Source organism: Manacus vitellinus, unplaced genomic scaffold, assembly GCF_001715985.3.
Source record: "Manacus vitellinus isolate BGI_N305 unplaced genomic scaffold, ASM171598v3 scaffold_39_pilon, whole genome shotgun sequence".
Taxonomy (NCBI): Eukaryota; Metazoa; Chordata; class Aves; order Passeriformes; family Pipridae; genus Manacus; species Manacus vitellinus.
In genome coordinates, this window is record NW_021940534.1 from 1,413,752 (window position 1) to 1,428,684 (window position 14,933).

Sequence of the window (14,933 nt, forward strand, 5' to 3'; positions counted from 1 at the left end):
ATTTCTTTCCGTAGGCAAATGCAATAAAATAAATTTACTAACATGGATAATATTTTACTGGAGGATGAAAGGGTAAGAGTGCATAATGTGGACGATCATGTGCTACTTCCTTTTCCTAGCAGAGAAACATACGTAAGTTACCCTAGGCAAGGAATGACAAATTAAATGCCTGTCCATTCTTGGCAAAGCAGGAAAGACCATCAGCTGCTGTCTAGAAGTAATGTGAATATAAAACATAAGAGATTAGCACAAGCTCTTCCTGCTCTGTTTGACTAGTTACTCTCCATTTCTCCTAAGAGATAAAAGAACAAAGGATCTCATAACACAGGATTTTTGAAGGACTACAGGGGGGAAAAAAAAAGAAAAAAGAGAAACAAAATCTATTAATTACAGATTTTCATCAGCCCTGGATTAGAGGCCCCATCTTCTTTGAAGGTTCTAATTCACTGAAAGCAATAAGTACTAGTGCTACAAAGAAGAAGAAAGAATGTAAAACTGGGTTAAATTGACAATTACCATTTTCCAAGTAAAACTTCTAACCACAGAAAGCTAATGTTCTTCTAATAATTTAGCTCTTCACATTCTGTCTCCCCATAGCACCCAGTTAAACAGAAGAGGGTAAATTAACTTAAGTTCTTTGTATCTCTTGTGAAAATAACACGTTTCAGAAATTGTGAATGAAGGAATGCAAAACAAAAATATAAACTGATGTTTTGATTTTTAAGCTTCCTACCTTCCAAAAACTAAATTTCCAATTTTTTTTCATTTACCAAGGTCTATACAAAGCATTCAAAACTAACAAAAATAATGCAACAGTGTGAGTTGGTTACACTAAGTAGACTATCTCAACAGCAGCTACTTATATTGGAAAACTTACTATTTCCTGTTATGAGATGGTCTATAGTAACTGAACAGTCATTGCTTAAGCTGTACTTCTCTAAAAAATAAACTGAAAAAGCCGAATATAATTTCATTTTATGTCTCCACCAGCTGACACATCCTATGGAATTCATGGTATATACTGAGAGTAATCAGAAATACTTTGTTTAGCTTTCAGACATTAAAGCAAAGGGATACAAGTTCTGCTATACTGTTTTGACTTCATGCTGGTGTACCAGGATAAATACATTGAAAGAAACAGGTTTTTATTTAAATTGATTTACATTGCTAGCTGACTTTCATTCCTACACTGAAAGGAAATATAAATGTTATTTATGCTGATAATAATGAGCAGAATTACTACAGGCATCAGTCTTGTATACTTTCCTGTTTTGAGATTCAGATTACAAAAATAACAAATTCAATTTTTTTTAAATAAATCAAATCATGCCTCTAGATATGATTGCTATTATTATTGCTTATAAATAGCTATTTATATCAAGGAAAATACAGTCAATAGCCATCTACCCTCTATATCAAAACAGGCTGTTTTCCTCATGGGAATTTAAAATGAGAATGTTGGCAGTCAGGAAGTGTTGAAAGGAAGGGAAGGAGAGGAAGGAAGGGAAGGAGAGGGAAGGAGGGGGAGAAGGAGGGAGGAAGGCAGGCAGGCAGGTAGGAAGGATAGAGAAAGAGAGAGAGAAAGAAGGGGAAGAGAGAGAGAAAGAAGGGGAAGAGAGAGAGAAAGAAGGGGAAGAGAGAGGAGGGGGTAAAGAGGGAAAGAGAGATAGGGAGAATGGGAACATCTAAAACATGAAGGATTAAATGAAATTTTCTTAATGGCCTCTAACATGCAGGCTGAAGGAAGTAAAGTTTACGAGTAGAGTATAAGGAGAGTCTCAAGAAGCGGCCTGCAAATTTGATATTTGACAGATAAATCAGAGACTAACACTGCTCTATTAATAATACTTTGCATAATTATTCACAATAAGCTTGAGATTGATGGAGTCACAGAAGTCTTAAAATGGAAAAAAAAATAATACTTGTAATCAATCAGCTATTGCTCTTGGTACGCATTCACCCCAAACTTGATAGAAAGCAGACAAGACCTTCAGTACAACCACGATTTTACCCTTCCTAACAATCTGAACAAGTCACATATATATGAAAATGCATTCAGTGATCTAGCTAACATCTAAAGGCAGTTCAACAATCAGTCACTTACTGGACTGAAATAAACCTTAAACTGAATTGTGGCACAGTTATGTAGAAAAATCTCCATTTTCATGTACATGCTTTATGTATTAAAGGCATTTGAGTACACTGTGTACAGTAGCATAAGAAAATGGATCTTACCACTGCAGCTGGAACTTGAGGCATTTTTGCAGCTGGTGTTCCTGGGCGTGGGTAAAACTGATTAATAAACAAGCTTGGAAACCTGTACTGTTCTACAAGTTTCATTGTTTCTTGAAAATCTTCATCTGTCTCTCCTGGAAACCCACAAATGATGTCTGTAGCAATTGTTATTCCAGGCACTCTGCAAAGAAAGTACAAAGGAAAACTTAACCAAGGAATGTAAAAGTCTTCCTCCCTTAAAGGCTCATTTACACAGACTTACAACTCTTCAACTTTAGCTACAGAAATTAAGACCTAAAATGATTTTTGGGGGAAAAAAAAGAGATTTTAACACCATTGCTTGGTAATGAAGGATGCATTTGGTACTCAGTTGAGAGCGAATGGAATAGAAGAAAGATATTGCAGCAAATATTGGATTAGGATTGTGACAGAAGAGTGAAAACATCTGGATCAACACTTCCTTCATTCGAAATTAGAGGTGATCAGCAGAGCTCGTTATTTCTTGAATTCTAATTGTTTAATACATAACATTTAAACTGTTTGAGACTTAGGTGCTAGAAAATGCCAACCATTTAATGTTTTACAATGCTGCTATCAGAATAGAACAGGGTATCCAAAAGAGGGGACCGGCATGTCACATAACCCAGCAAATTCAAACAAAATTGGCTTATGAGCAAAAAAGACATCTCTTAGTCCCAAGTTAATTTCTAACTCAGTACTCTATAAAATCAGCCTATGCCTTTCTTCAAAAGAAAAACAAAAAACTTAAGTTCACAAACGCACAAATGTTATTTAAGCAAGGTCAACATTTCCTAACCGTTCCCCTTGGACTGAATATGCAGAACCCACACAGCACACAGCAGCTCAAGAGAGAGCAGCTAACAAGAGGCAGCCACCAGACACAGCAGGTAGCACAGAAGGATGTACCAAAGGGGGTGAAGTGAGGGGGCCTCAGCTGAAACTGTGCCACAGTAGCAGTCTTGGACATGGTGGTAACAGGTCACTGAGCATTTTCCCCAGCAGACATTCGAGCAGGTGTCAAGGCTTGCACCCCGACTGGGCTTCAGATGGTGGATGCAACCCTCCAAGTCCCAGGTTTCAGAGAGTCCTTGAGGGCTCTCTTTAAAACCTCTGTCCCGCAGGAGCTGCGCCGTTTTGGAGGAGCTGCGTGTCCAAGTCGAGGAGTTACAGGAGGTTGTGCAACACCAGAGAAGATGAAAAGGAGATGGCAGTGCTAGGTTAATGGTTGGACTTGATGACCTTAGAGGTCTTCAACCTTAATGATTCTATAATTCTCTGCAACTCAATAGTTTGAGGAGCCCCTTGATTGCAGTACAGAAGCAGGTAGTGTCAACACCCACTACCAAGGGAAGCAAGAACTCTGGAGAAGGGGAAGGATGGCAGCTGGTGACTTCTGACACCAAGAGGAAGGATCTTGACCAACCTAAGGGCTTGCAACTGCAAAATATGCTCATCACCCTTAAAGTTGAAGTGGAGGTAGATGTGACAACAAGCAAAGTATCTGGCCCACCTAACCCCTAAACCATGCAAGTCTACCAAGAAGAAGCATTGAGTCACCATAATGGGTGACTCCCTGCTGTGGTAGACACAAGCACTCACTCATGTGTTAACCCAACCAACCACCTCGAGAGGTTTGCTGCCTGCCAGGGGCAAAGATCCAGGATGCTGTGAGGCTTATCTGGCCCTTTGACTGCTACTGTCCACTGTTACTTCATGTGAGCACAAATGATCCTGTAAGTGGAAACCTGGACAGTATTCTAGAAGTGATCCCAGAGCTCTTGGGGGCGGTAGTCAAGGGCACGGGGCTCACGTGATGCTCCTCATCAGGAAGCACTTTTGGACTGAGAGTGACTAAGCACATGTTGCTCTGGGAGGTCATGGAGTCTCCCTCCTTGCAGATATTCAAAAGCCATCTCATAACAGTCCTGTGCAACGGCTGTAGGTGGCCCTGCTGGAGCAGGGGGGTTGGACAAAATGAGCTCCAGAGGTCCCTGTCAGCTTCAACCCTTCTGTATTTCTGTGACATGGCCATAAAAAATGAGTCCTACAATCAAGAGATTACTGCATAGTACTTCCAGAATACCCTATGGGACCCAGGAGATATCAACTCAGTTTTCCAAATCTGACACTAGTCAGCTGGATGACCACTGCCTTGGGAGAGACTGTAAAGCCACAGCACTGTTTTGTATTCAGTCTGCTTGTGTAGAATGGGAATAATGGTAACATATTCCTCTGAGAGGCAGAAACATATAGTGCTCAGTGCTCCCTACTGACATAGATGGGACTACTTCCACAGAGCAGAGTTGATTCTACACTGTCAGTAATGACAATGGACAAAATATGATTTATGATGAAAAGTAAGAACTCTATAAAGATATTTGTGGTATGTGACTTAAAACTGTCCCTGTTTCAAGTGGGGGAATAGATGAGATATCTTCCAAAGGTCTCTTTCAACCTAAATAATTCTACAGTTCTTAGGTAGGCAAGGGAACAGCTGAAAGAGATTCCTTTAGGGGTGAATGGCAGAAGGAGAACTGTCACAACCAAAGCTCACACCTGATCTTAACAAGGGATCTCCAAGACTGTCCCCAACATAAAGAAATGGCTGGAAGATTCTATTCCCCTCATCAGGACAAGAGAATGCACAACTGTAAATACCAATGCATGTAGTTCAAATGACATTTATAGAGCATTTAAATAGCCAAAGAGAACTATCATTTCCTATTATACAGTATACCACCACAGAAAAAAAAATAATGCTGTGATTACAGTGGGTGAAGAAACTTGAGTTTGAATAACTAAAAGAAACAGTTCCTGAAACAATGAGCTCTACTGGAATAGGTGAATCTGTTTGCAAAAGATCCAAGAAAAGGGAAGCAGAGAATACTGTTCTTATTAATTTGATTAGGTGCAATATTAGAGCATAGTTTATATTCACCACAACGGCCTTCATGCAAATAGTACATGGTAGTAAATATATCCTAGTTTGTTTTGTTTTTTAACTTATATAATTTTTTGGGTTTCTTAAGTATTGGCAATAAGTTTATACTAAAGCAAATGTCCTGCTTTTAATACATGTCTGCATATATAGGTAGCAGCATGGGAATTTGTAAGACATATTATTAGAAACTTCTTCCACATTCTCCTTATGAAAAATCCCCACCAAAGAAACCAATTTATATCAATTTCTTTCTCTGTTGATGAATTCAGACTCCACCATTTGAGATGAAGTTAAAAGATGGCAGTTGAATGACAAATCAAAACCAATAAAAAACTGAATATTTTCAAGGACTTGGTTCACTAACCATAAGTGGTAAACACAGGTTGAATATTGTACAGAACAGCAGAAATCTCCAGACCTGTTGGCTAAACAGCCTCAGTTACCACTGCTCTTTTAAGACTGACAAATGTCAAGGTATGAAGTTCCCCTTGATATCAACAGAATTCATCAGCTTTAAGGACCGAGTGAACAGCAGCATCTTATTCTGCAACATGATTTTTTTCATATCATAAATATCTTGTGCAGCAATAGTTAGCTCATGGAAGAAAGAGTACATTCCTTTATATACATTCCTTTATAAATCAGTACCACCTAACATCAGCTGCCATGTCTCAGAATATGAACAGAACATTCATTACATTTGACAAAACCATTATAATGAAGTTATTTTAACTATTTTAATGACACAATTGGCAACAGTCAAAGCATTTATTACCAATGGTAGTAGTAATACCATCCTTTATAAAGGCTTGGTTGTTTCTATAGCAACATGAATTATAAGGTCCAATCAAGCTAGATACAATAAAATATGCTCTTTTTCTCCATAACACAAGTTGTCATTCAGTTAAAAGGAAATTACATATTTTAAAAATTCATAAACTCTACAAATGTCTGAACTCCATTTGCTGATAAGGTGTTAATTATCTTAGTAATTAGATTTATTCCTGGATGGAATTATTACACACAAAGAAAAGCTTGGGTATGAAAAGAGAATAAGAACCACAGTGTATTCAGCAATAGCAATTAATTACAGTTCAATCCAGTATAACTGCCTAAAATATGACATTGCACAGTGCATTTTTATATCATTGTTGATTATGCTGTTTTCAAAGAAGTTTAAAAAGGGGAGAAAAGCATAAGATTTCACTCAGAATAAAATCCAAAATGTCAAAAATCAAGCTCTTAGTCTTTTTCAAAGCATTGATGAACAAAAATATGTACAATTAGTTCCACATGAGAAACATAATTTCTTAATGAAAAAAAAGATCGGAAAAAAGATATAACACAGAAAAATATAGAACACACACTCTTGAAAATTGAAGTGACCTTTGCTCTGACAGCCTGAAAGAAAGCAGCACAAAATTCTTTATTACACAGATTCAGATGATGTTTAAAAAATTGCCTCCTCTATGAAATATGATGGAAAATTACACTAGAATAGGTTCTTGTGCATCAGCCAATATTAATTTTTTTTACATGAAATGCAGTTTATCTATTTTGAAGTAAGAAAAGAAAAAACTGCTGAACATCATCAGTATGCATTTTGCAACATCACATAAATGCATTTACAGTCAGCCTAAAAATTCAATTGCAACATGTTTTCTAGGATGCAGGACAGAAGCTCTGAAACACGTTCAGTGAACCAGGAATGCACAGTGGCTCTTATGAAAGTGAAAGCAATTAAAAAAAACCCAGGAAGCTGCTTCAAACATACAGAACTTAGGATGCTCCTTATTAGCATAGCTAATGGACGTGGTGAGTCTGTTTCAGTATTTCTGAGTATAAAATGACTAAAGCTTTGCCAGCCATTTTAAACCTATGTAATACTGACCAAAGTGAGAAAGATTGCAGGCAATCATTTTATCTGGCAATCATAAATCTTGTAAGACTTTTTCTCTGAAGACATACAGTTGTCTCTATTTCAAGCTGACTCTCAGTTGGAAAATTTTACAATAAAATTGTGGACTTCCAGAAAAAAAGATTAATTTGACGAATAACCAATGCCATGTATGAGATAATACAGCCCTAATACTTAGGATTCCTGAATATTGTCTCTTTTATGTCCCTCTGCATACATAAATCCCTTCCATCTACTCAAGCAGATTTATGCTCTGTCATCCTGAAGTAGATCAGCAATAGAATCACTATTATCTTGGGCAATTCTGACCATCCAAGAAGAAGCAACTACTTCATCTTACAGTGAAGACGTGTCCATTTTAGTGTGATGCTATAAGGACCGGCATACCCACGAACAAGTGCTGACAGCACAGATCTCCAAAACCTCACAGAAAGAAGGAACAAATGTTTGAAAGAATACGATGTTTGAAGAAAAGCAACATCTTACCTTCTGCCTAAGGAAGAACCAAGTCAGCCACTTGGGGCACTCTACTTTCCAAAGGAGTGACTGATGCCTGGAAGTCACGTTGTGGTTAAGTAAAGCATGTGCTGTGGGTAACTGCGGCCCTGAGAATTGCCTCCTCACAGCTCACAGGTATCTGAGTCAGCTCGAAACAAGTCCAGAAAAATAAATCAGTCTGAGGTGAGCTCTGTGCTAGTACAGGTGGTTCCTGGAGCTCTGTTTGCTCAGGTATCTCTATGGTGCTATCAATAACCAGAAAGCAGTGCAGGCATACCCTTACAGTGCAGTTACCTGCTCTTTTCTGCCCAGGAGAGAAAACAGACACTGAAAAAGCAGTGACAGGGAAGTATAGGAGATATTACAGCAACAGTCACCATGGACTGATTCACCAGTAAGGGGAGTTAAAGAACTCTTGATGGAAGATAAGTTGGGAGTGAAATGCAAAATTCCTGGTCATTTGATTTAAGAAAGAGATAAAAGTGTCTAGCTGCCAAAAATAAAGCAGGAAGTCCCTTCTCTCCCCCCCCTGCCCCCCCCCCATTTTCACAGAGTAAGATTTCTAAGAAAGCAGCAGCAAAATTGTGAAACTTTGTGGGATTCACTTGTTACTTGGATTATTTCATGTGGTTTTAGTTACACAAAACATTTCCTTTAGCAATAACCATTACAAACCAAATCCATACTCAGAGAAGAAATTATGTAAAGAAGCTAAAATTATCACCTTCAGCTACTCACATGACCACTTGAAATTCTTTTGCATGATCACATATTCTTCCCACTTCCATTTCAGCAATTAACATTTAAATCCAGAAATTACTTAAAGCCACCAACTTGCTCCTAAGCAAGATCACCCACCTCCACCCCTCCCAGCATAAGAGAATACTGGATTAGAATAAAAAATTATATGAATAAATTTAAAATGCTATATGGTCTTACAGAAGGGTATGAGAACTGCCTGGGTAATCTATAGTAATTAAGGTCAAAACAAAAAATGTGATGACCTAGCAACTTCTTGGTTCATAAGTTCGAAATTTACATTGAAAAAATGTTAGGGAAAAAGAGTGGAATTCCCATGAAAATAAAACCAGTCCTCTCTGATATGCTATTTCAGCATCATAAATTATTTTACATTTTAGAACATTTCTGCAGTATTTCCCCATTTAGAGAACATGCAAATGAAATGAGGTTAATGGATGAAATAATTTGAAGGTATGCGAGTTAGTCTTTCAAGTATATTTACAGAACCTAACAGGCACTGCGCCATTTTGTGTTGGAGCTGAAGGAGATGTTTGCATCTTCCCCATGACCACACACAGTCCTCCAAAAGCCCTTTTCCCCCCTCTTTCTCTTTTCTCTACAAGGCCTAGTCTTGTGGGATTTCTGACTTCAACTTGAATTGCTCACTGCAGAGTCACACGAGCTGGAGCTCGCACAAGAGAAACAGACTGCTCAGCTGGAAGCACTGCCTCTTTCAAAGGCTAGTAACAACATGAAACTTCACCCTGCTCCTCTCTTGACTATATGGAGATTAACCTGAGAAATAAGCCATGGAAAAATCCCCACACTTTTAGAAAGGAATTCAGTCTGTTTCTGGTCTGAAATCCTCCTGCACTTCTCTCTTTTTTTCCACGAACTATAAATGCAGCACAGGTCAATATATTCCTAATTTAAGTGTCTGGAGTTACAGGACTAAACCTGAAAATAAGTTCTGAAGTAGGGGGTTTTCCATCCTTTTCAGTTTACGATTTACTCTAAATTACACAATGGATGAACAGGCTTCTAATAAATGGATATCCACTGACAATGTTTTTCTTAGTAATCTTTTCCATATGTGTTTAAAAGTAGTCCAGGATGTACAAAGTTCAAAACCTCTGTGTCAGAAAAAAAGAGTTCTTCTGAATCCTCATATCAATTGCTCAACTGATTTACACATGGAGTGAAAGTGGAAAGTATGTTGGTTCAATGACAATACACATGTCATAAACATTTCTGTGTGAAGCCTTTTAGATGCCAACAGAATGAGTCATGGCTAGATATAAATTATCATTTGGTAAGACAGTTTATTCAAATGCAGCTATATATGTCATGAACATCAATATTTAAGAAAATATGTAAGAAAACAAGTAGTACTTGTAAGAAAACAAGCAGTTCACCACAGAGCCTATGCACTTATTTTTTTATATGAAATTCTATTTAATGCTGCCATTTCCTTTTCTGGTATTCAGTTGCTTTGGACACACATAATGACATCATCAAATTTCCAGGACAATTATCCCACAAGAGTGGGAGATTTTGCAACTGAATGTATGGTGAGTAGGGAAGATCCAATCATAACTTCTCAAGAAAGACATTTAAAATACTACTATAAAATCTAGCAATGAAAGTATAAATGGAAAGATAGGACAGCCATTTCACAGACTGCAACACAATTTAAAAGAACAGACAAATGGTAAAATATTGGTGTGAACCTGGCCAGGGAGTTGGACTGCAATAAAGTAAATATAAATTATGCAAAAGTAGTATCTGTTTCCACTCTTCTATAATTAGTATTAATATCTTTGACTTCAAGTTTTGTTTAAGTCTGAGGGTCCTTATGTTTGCTTCTATCAAACCATTCCTCAGATCAAGGCAACTGAAAAGATGAATTTACTGCATTTTGATTGACTTTCTATTGGAAGTGTAATAAAGGGTATTGGAAAAAACCTAAATGTATATTACATCCAATAATGTCAGATCCTGAGAGCAAAGGGTGAAAGCCAAAGCTTCACTCTCTAAAAAAGATTATTTAACAAACTCTCAAGCTTAAACTTAATTGTTTTTAAATTGTGTTGCATATTAGTTTTTCAGATCTTCTGTTTTAAATAGTTTTACCAAATTTAGACTTGTTTACAATGTATGTATTTCTATTAAATACAATAGCATGAGATTCCACCCTGGCAGGACACCTGCTAACATATTTTATTGAGGTACATGTTCCCACTGCAAAGCCAATTGCATTATTTCAAATCTTTTAAAATGTTCTCTATTACTGTCTAACACAACACCAGGTTGTCTCACAAATCAAATCTCCTTCACATCACAGTTTGCCTGCATTAAAGCAAAGAAGATAACTTTATGTTGTTATCGTATGTAAAAGTCTGTAGTGGTTTCATTTAGAAGTCAACTTGCTTACTTTCACTCAAATACTGAAATGCTGAATGCTAGTAAATGTTTAAGTAAGTCATATTTTGTTTATGTGTGTAAATGCATAATTTTAATACTTTTTTTAAAACTTATTTTCACAGCTTGGATCATATCTCTCTGAAATGAATGCCCAAGACACAACAAACCAGAAAAAGAAATTGTAATGCCATATTGTTTATATGCTTGCTTTGATTAAAAAATAACAAAACAGACAAATGAAATCCAGACATGACCACAGAGAAATGCTCAGAGTACTTTTTCAGACTATGCTTGCAGATTTCCCTGACAACAGGTATATGCACATGGGAGATGTGTATATAATTGGAAAGACCATTAAATCATACCATTTAATTTGGAGGTGATTCATAGTGAAACACTTCAAATTTCAAGGTGTGTTGATTTTGACTGGGGTAGAGTTAATTTTCTTCATAGTGGCTGGTATGGGGCTGTGTTTTGGATTTGTGCTGAACACAGGGTTGATAATATAGGGATGTTTTTGTTATTGCTGAGCAAGGCTTATATACAGCCAAGGCCTTTTCTACTTTCCATATTGCCACGCTGTTGAGGGCAGGGGGGTTGCATGGGAAACTGGGAGGAGACACAGCCAGGACAGGTGACCCAAACTGACTAAAGGGATATTCCATGACATATGACATCATGCTCAGTATATAAAGTTAAGGGAAGAAGGAAGAGGGGGACATTTGGAGTGGTGATGTTTGTCTTCCCAAGTAACCATTACATGTGATAGGACTCTGCTCTCCTGGCTGAACACCTGCCTGCCCATGGGAAGCAGTGAACTAATTCCTTGTTTTGCTTTGCTTGTGTGCATGGCTTTTGCTTTCCCTATTACACTGTCTTTATCTCAACCCACAAGTTCTGTAGTTTTTACCCTTCCAGTTCTCTCCCCGATCCCAGTATTGGGAGAGTGAGTGACTGCGCGGTGCTTGGTTGCTGGCTGAGGCTAAACCACGACACAAGGGTGGCAGAAACTATGTATTAAGTCTAAACAGCTACAGACTCACTGGGTGTATTGTGCTTTTTGCATTCCACATCTTACAAAGCACTCCCGGCTGCTCACAGTGGCAGATCCCACAGGGAACACATTACATTTGAGCTTTGTGACCTGCAGTAATGTCCAACGGATTTGCAAGTGCAGCTTAATAGGCTGGTTTTGAATTTGGAGTCATTTGGAGTCAATTTGGAGTGGTTTTGATGTAAGTCACCTTAAAAAGGCTGTAGAACAGTATCTGTGATCAAGACACACAATCTAACAGCTCTTACAGTTTAATTGAGGGTGAGAATAGGCATTTTTTATGACTGTTCTCTTCCAAACCCACCTCCTACCCCCAGAAGAGCTCTTTCAAAAATTCGGCTGAATGACACCTGGAGGCAGCTAGGAGACCTGATTTCCAGAACTCAGCTTGAGAAGGTATAGGTATGAAGGACACTGTGTGAGTAGGGACTGGGTTGTCCTTGTTACAGGGGAATAGTGACCTAGATAAAAAGTATATTTCATAATTAGCATGGCTCACTGCCTGAGGATAAAAGAGTACACACAGTTTTGCTCTCTTCAAACAATTATAGTGAAGGTGGCTAGAGTTTCTACTAGATGCAGCCCCAATGTTTTAGAAGAAACTTTGTAATACTTCCCATTATCGATTTTCTTAAAAAAACCCCAAACAGTTAAAGTTTGGACTAACTTTATTCAAATACAAGGTATTCTACTCTCCCCATAAACATGAAACATTTTAAAGAACTTCATTACAGATTTATAACTTCAGATCATTATTGTTTTATGATTAAAAAATGAGTGACTTAAGACAAAAAGCTCAACATCTTTAAACTTCATTTCCATTCAATCTCTAATAAATACCATCTGCTGTGTACTTTAGGGATATAATACCCGTCAAAAACTCAGCCGTATTATGAGAACCGGCACCAAGTTGATCTGAAATGCATATTTGAACAGATGTGTTTAAATTACATCTCTCTGTCTATCCACACACATAAATTCAGAATAAGCGTGTGTTGATTTAAAATGCATAAAAAAGGGATTTGGAGATGCATCAAAAGTGAACAGCATCTCAATGGATCAAGGTTCACATTACTAAAGGTCATCCCTAAAAATAAAGTTTGAATTTATTACGGGTTGCACCAGGGAACTGTTCTTGGGAACTGACTTAATGTTTGCTGCACTGAAGCAGCCATTGAAATTACACTAATTTTCTATGACCCTTCATTGTTTAACATTAGAGCTGTCAGGTATGGTCAGAAATAATAGGATCTCAGCCATAAGTAGCTTAGAATATGATATACTTTTTCTCAGTCTGACACAATGCTTATCATCAATACTAAACATCTTGGGCTCTGAGGAGCCATCCACGTCTGTTCCAGTGACAGTCATTTAGCTCTTCACTCTGACATAGAAATCAGGCACATAAAACGAAATTATTAACATGCCTTTTCGGCATGATGAAACCAAATGAAAAAACTGCAAGCAGCACTCCCTTAACAAATGTTAATTAAAAAAAAAAACAAAACCACAAACACTTTCCGAACTTGTCTTTTTGCCCCTCTATAATCTACAGTCCTGCAATGTTTCAGGGACTTTGAAGATAAGACAGACCAGTCCAAAAGCCCACCTGAGCCAGTAGTCTACTGATAGCTATGGGCAGCAGAAGCAGTCCAGGTTTAACAAGCAGAGGCCTTCAGAATACCTACCTCTTTCCAACAATTGGATTTTGTCAGAGAGATGTTTTTGTAAGCAGTAGCCTCTGATGGACTTCTCCATTAACTCATCAGTCTCCCCTTGAATCTAAACCCCTCCATATCATAACCACTTAAAAGAAAAAAAAAAAATCTCTCCTGAGCCTGCCATCTGCTAATTCCATTTGATGTCTCCTGATTGTTATGCTGGGTGAGATCAGTAACAACTCTGTTCACCTTCTTGGTACTCTTCATGATTTTACTGACCTCTGTTCTAGTCCCTCTCAATCAGCGCTTTTCCAGACTGAAGAGTCCTAAATTTTCTTTGTGTGACAGATCTGCCATATCTCTGATAATCTCTGTTAGTCTTCACAGTAACATTGCCCATTGTAACATATCCTTTCTGAAAGAGGTGTTGACAGCATCTGTTGGTTCTACTTCAGACAGAAGCCTGTATTGTGCCTGTTGACAATACAGGCACAAGATAAAAATCTCTTAAAGTACTTCTAGAATTTAGATAAATGACTTGCTTTTAAAAATTTTCTTTCAATTTTGGGTTAATTTGTTTTCTAGTAAGCAGGTAGCAAAAAGTATTGTACCTTATACAAGGTAAAGGACGAGAGAGAAATACCAATGATGGTTGTTTATTTGTAAGAAAATGCAAGTGCAGCACTGGTAAACATTCCACACCTAGAGAAACGTTACATCTCAAAATCATTAAAATACACTAACGTTGCAACAGCCACGTTCTGAAATTTGCTTTAAGAGCAAAGTCTGCAACAGGGGCTACAAACTGGTAAAAATCTCTATCCAATACAATCAGTGTTAAAATTGACAAAAAGAGGACTCATACTACTGCTTTCCTCTGCTACGGGAAAACAGAAATTGCCAAATAAAAGATGGAAAAAACAAAGTCTCTCAACAGAGACAGAAACACTATGATGCGTCCCAATGTACCTGCTTCATATGAGAAGCCCAAGATTAGCAGCATATCTACACCTTCTTCAAATCAGTATCAGCCTTCACTTCGTTCTGAGCTATTACCGAACAGAAATTCAGAAAAAAACCTGTCATTAAAGAGACTGAGCAATGAATATGTCTTCTCAAAAATAAAGCTGAGCAGAGATGCCATCTCAAAAAGTCAAAGACTGTGCAGCTGACTTCAGCTAGATATTAAATAGTTGAGGAGCAATAGCCCTCTCTTAGTATATTATTTCCCCCTAAGGTATGAATCTGATGGAAGTGAATAACTTATTGCAGAAACACACTGGCTAGGTGAAGCTTTAGAACATCAATAAGCTAGAACTGAAACTGAAAAGAAGGCCAAGCACGTTTCAAAGACAGGCCAAAGTCAGCAATAGGGCAGTAAAGGGGAACAGAAGAAGTTGTCAAAGAGTAGTAGTATGACAAGTTGCAAGACTTTAACAG

At 37.7% G+C, this 14,933-nt stretch overlaps 1 protein-coding gene across 1 annotated transcript in view; it reads right to left on the minus strand.

Annotated features, from left to right (window-relative positions):
• Window positions 1–14,933, minus strand: part of CDKAL1 (CDK5 regulatory subunit associated protein 1 like 1) — a 408,038-nt gene that overhangs the window by 109,661 nt on the left and 283,444 nt on the right. The window contains exon 11 of the mRNA XM_018077689.2: window positions 2,236–2,416. Within this exon, the coding sequence (XP_017933178.1) occupies window positions 2,236–2,416 (181 nt within the window). The remainder of the gene's footprint in view (window positions 1–2,235; window positions 2,417–14,933) is intronic.